Source organism: Hipposideros armiger, unplaced genomic scaffold, assembly GCF_001890085.2.
Source record: "Hipposideros armiger isolate ML-2016 unplaced genomic scaffold, ASM189008v1 scaffold_298, whole genome shotgun sequence".
Lineage (NCBI taxonomy): Eukaryota > Metazoa > Chordata > Mammalia > Chiroptera > Hipposideridae > Hipposideros > Hipposideros armiger.
In genome coordinates, this window is record NW_017731648.1 from 586911 (window position 1) to 588140 (window position 1230).

The 1230-nt window shown below is 52.4% G+C and overlaps 1 protein-coding gene across 1 annotated transcript in view; it reads right to left on the reverse strand.

Moving 5' to 3' along the window:
- Positions 1-932: 932 nt before the first annotated feature.
- S1PR5 (sphingosine-1-phosphate receptor 5) overlaps positions 933-1230 on the reverse strand; it is a 13041-nt gene continuing 12743 nt past the window's right edge. The window contains exon 4 of the mRNA XM_019659386.1: positions 933-1223. Coding sequence (XP_019514931.1) covers positions 956-1223 — 268 coding nt within the window. The 3' untranslated portion in view covers positions 933-955. The remainder of the gene's footprint in view (positions 1224-1230) is intronic.

The following is a 1230-nucleotide window of genomic DNA, read 5'->3' on the forward strand; positions in this document are numbered from 1 at the left end:
GGTGAGAAAAAGGTGTGTCCTGAGCCTACCACTGTGGGGCACCTAGCCAGGCACAATAAGCTGTAATTGTTCTTATTATTTTATTATATTTTTATTTTTTATGAAGGATCTGACACCACACTCAAAGACATCTTGTTTCAGATAAGAATTGGCTTAGATTCCCAGAGTCAAATTTTAGGGTGTCCTGTCTTTGGCGTCCTCTCCTCTAAACTGCAGAGCTGTCCTTGACTCCCTCCTTTCTCACTCTCACACTCAATTCCTCATTAATTCTATCAGCTGTTTCCAGAATCTATCCAGTGTCCCCTCATCACTCCCCTGGGCCAGTGCAGTCACTTTAACCTTGTTCTCCTAGCTTCCACCTTAGCCTCACACAGAGATCTGTGAACACCTGAACCAAGTCAAGACCCTCCTCTACCTAGAACTCTCCAAGGGTCCCACCTCACTTAGAGCAAAAGTAAAGTCCTCCCCTGAGCCCATAGTGATCTGCTGTCATCTCCCTGCCTTTGTTTCTTCCCGCTTTCACCTCCACAGTTGCTCCAGACATAGAGCACATAGGAACGTTCCAGTCTCATGGACTTTGCACCTGCTGTGCCCTCACGGGAAGAGCTCTTGCTTCAGGTATTCCCAGGGCAATGTCTCAGCTCACATCACGTTACCACCTCTGCAGAGAGGCCTCCTCTGACCACATTCGCATCGCTGTATTGCCACTGAAACTGTCTCCATTATTTCTTCACTCCGGTATTGCCTGTGCCCCCACCAGAACGTCAATTCCACAAAGGCAGAGATTTTCGTCTGTTTTGTTCATTGTTGTGGGGTTTAGGGCCAATAAAATACATTTCCCTATGTCTCTTCTTCCTCCACCATCTTCGGCTGCTTTTTCTATAAATTCTATTATTTAAAAATAAAAAAGTCTGCAAAACACCTCTTAGGGATGGTAATGGCGGGCCAGACGGCGTCAGTCTGCGGCTGATGCGGGTGCGGATACCAGGGTCCCGGCGGCTGTGGGCGCGCCATTGGAGCCGCCGGTGTCCAGTCCGTCTCTCTGGGGCGACGAGCGTTCGAAGCGGCTGGAGCTGCCATCCTGGACGGAGGGCAGCCAGCGGTGCAGTCCGTCTGAAGCCCCAGCGGCGCTCCCGGACCGCGGGGAGGCGCCCCAGTCTCGGCCACAGGGGCGGCGGCCGCAGCAGACAAGGCGAAGGAGCGCGTGGCGCAGGTCGCGGTTGGTGAGCG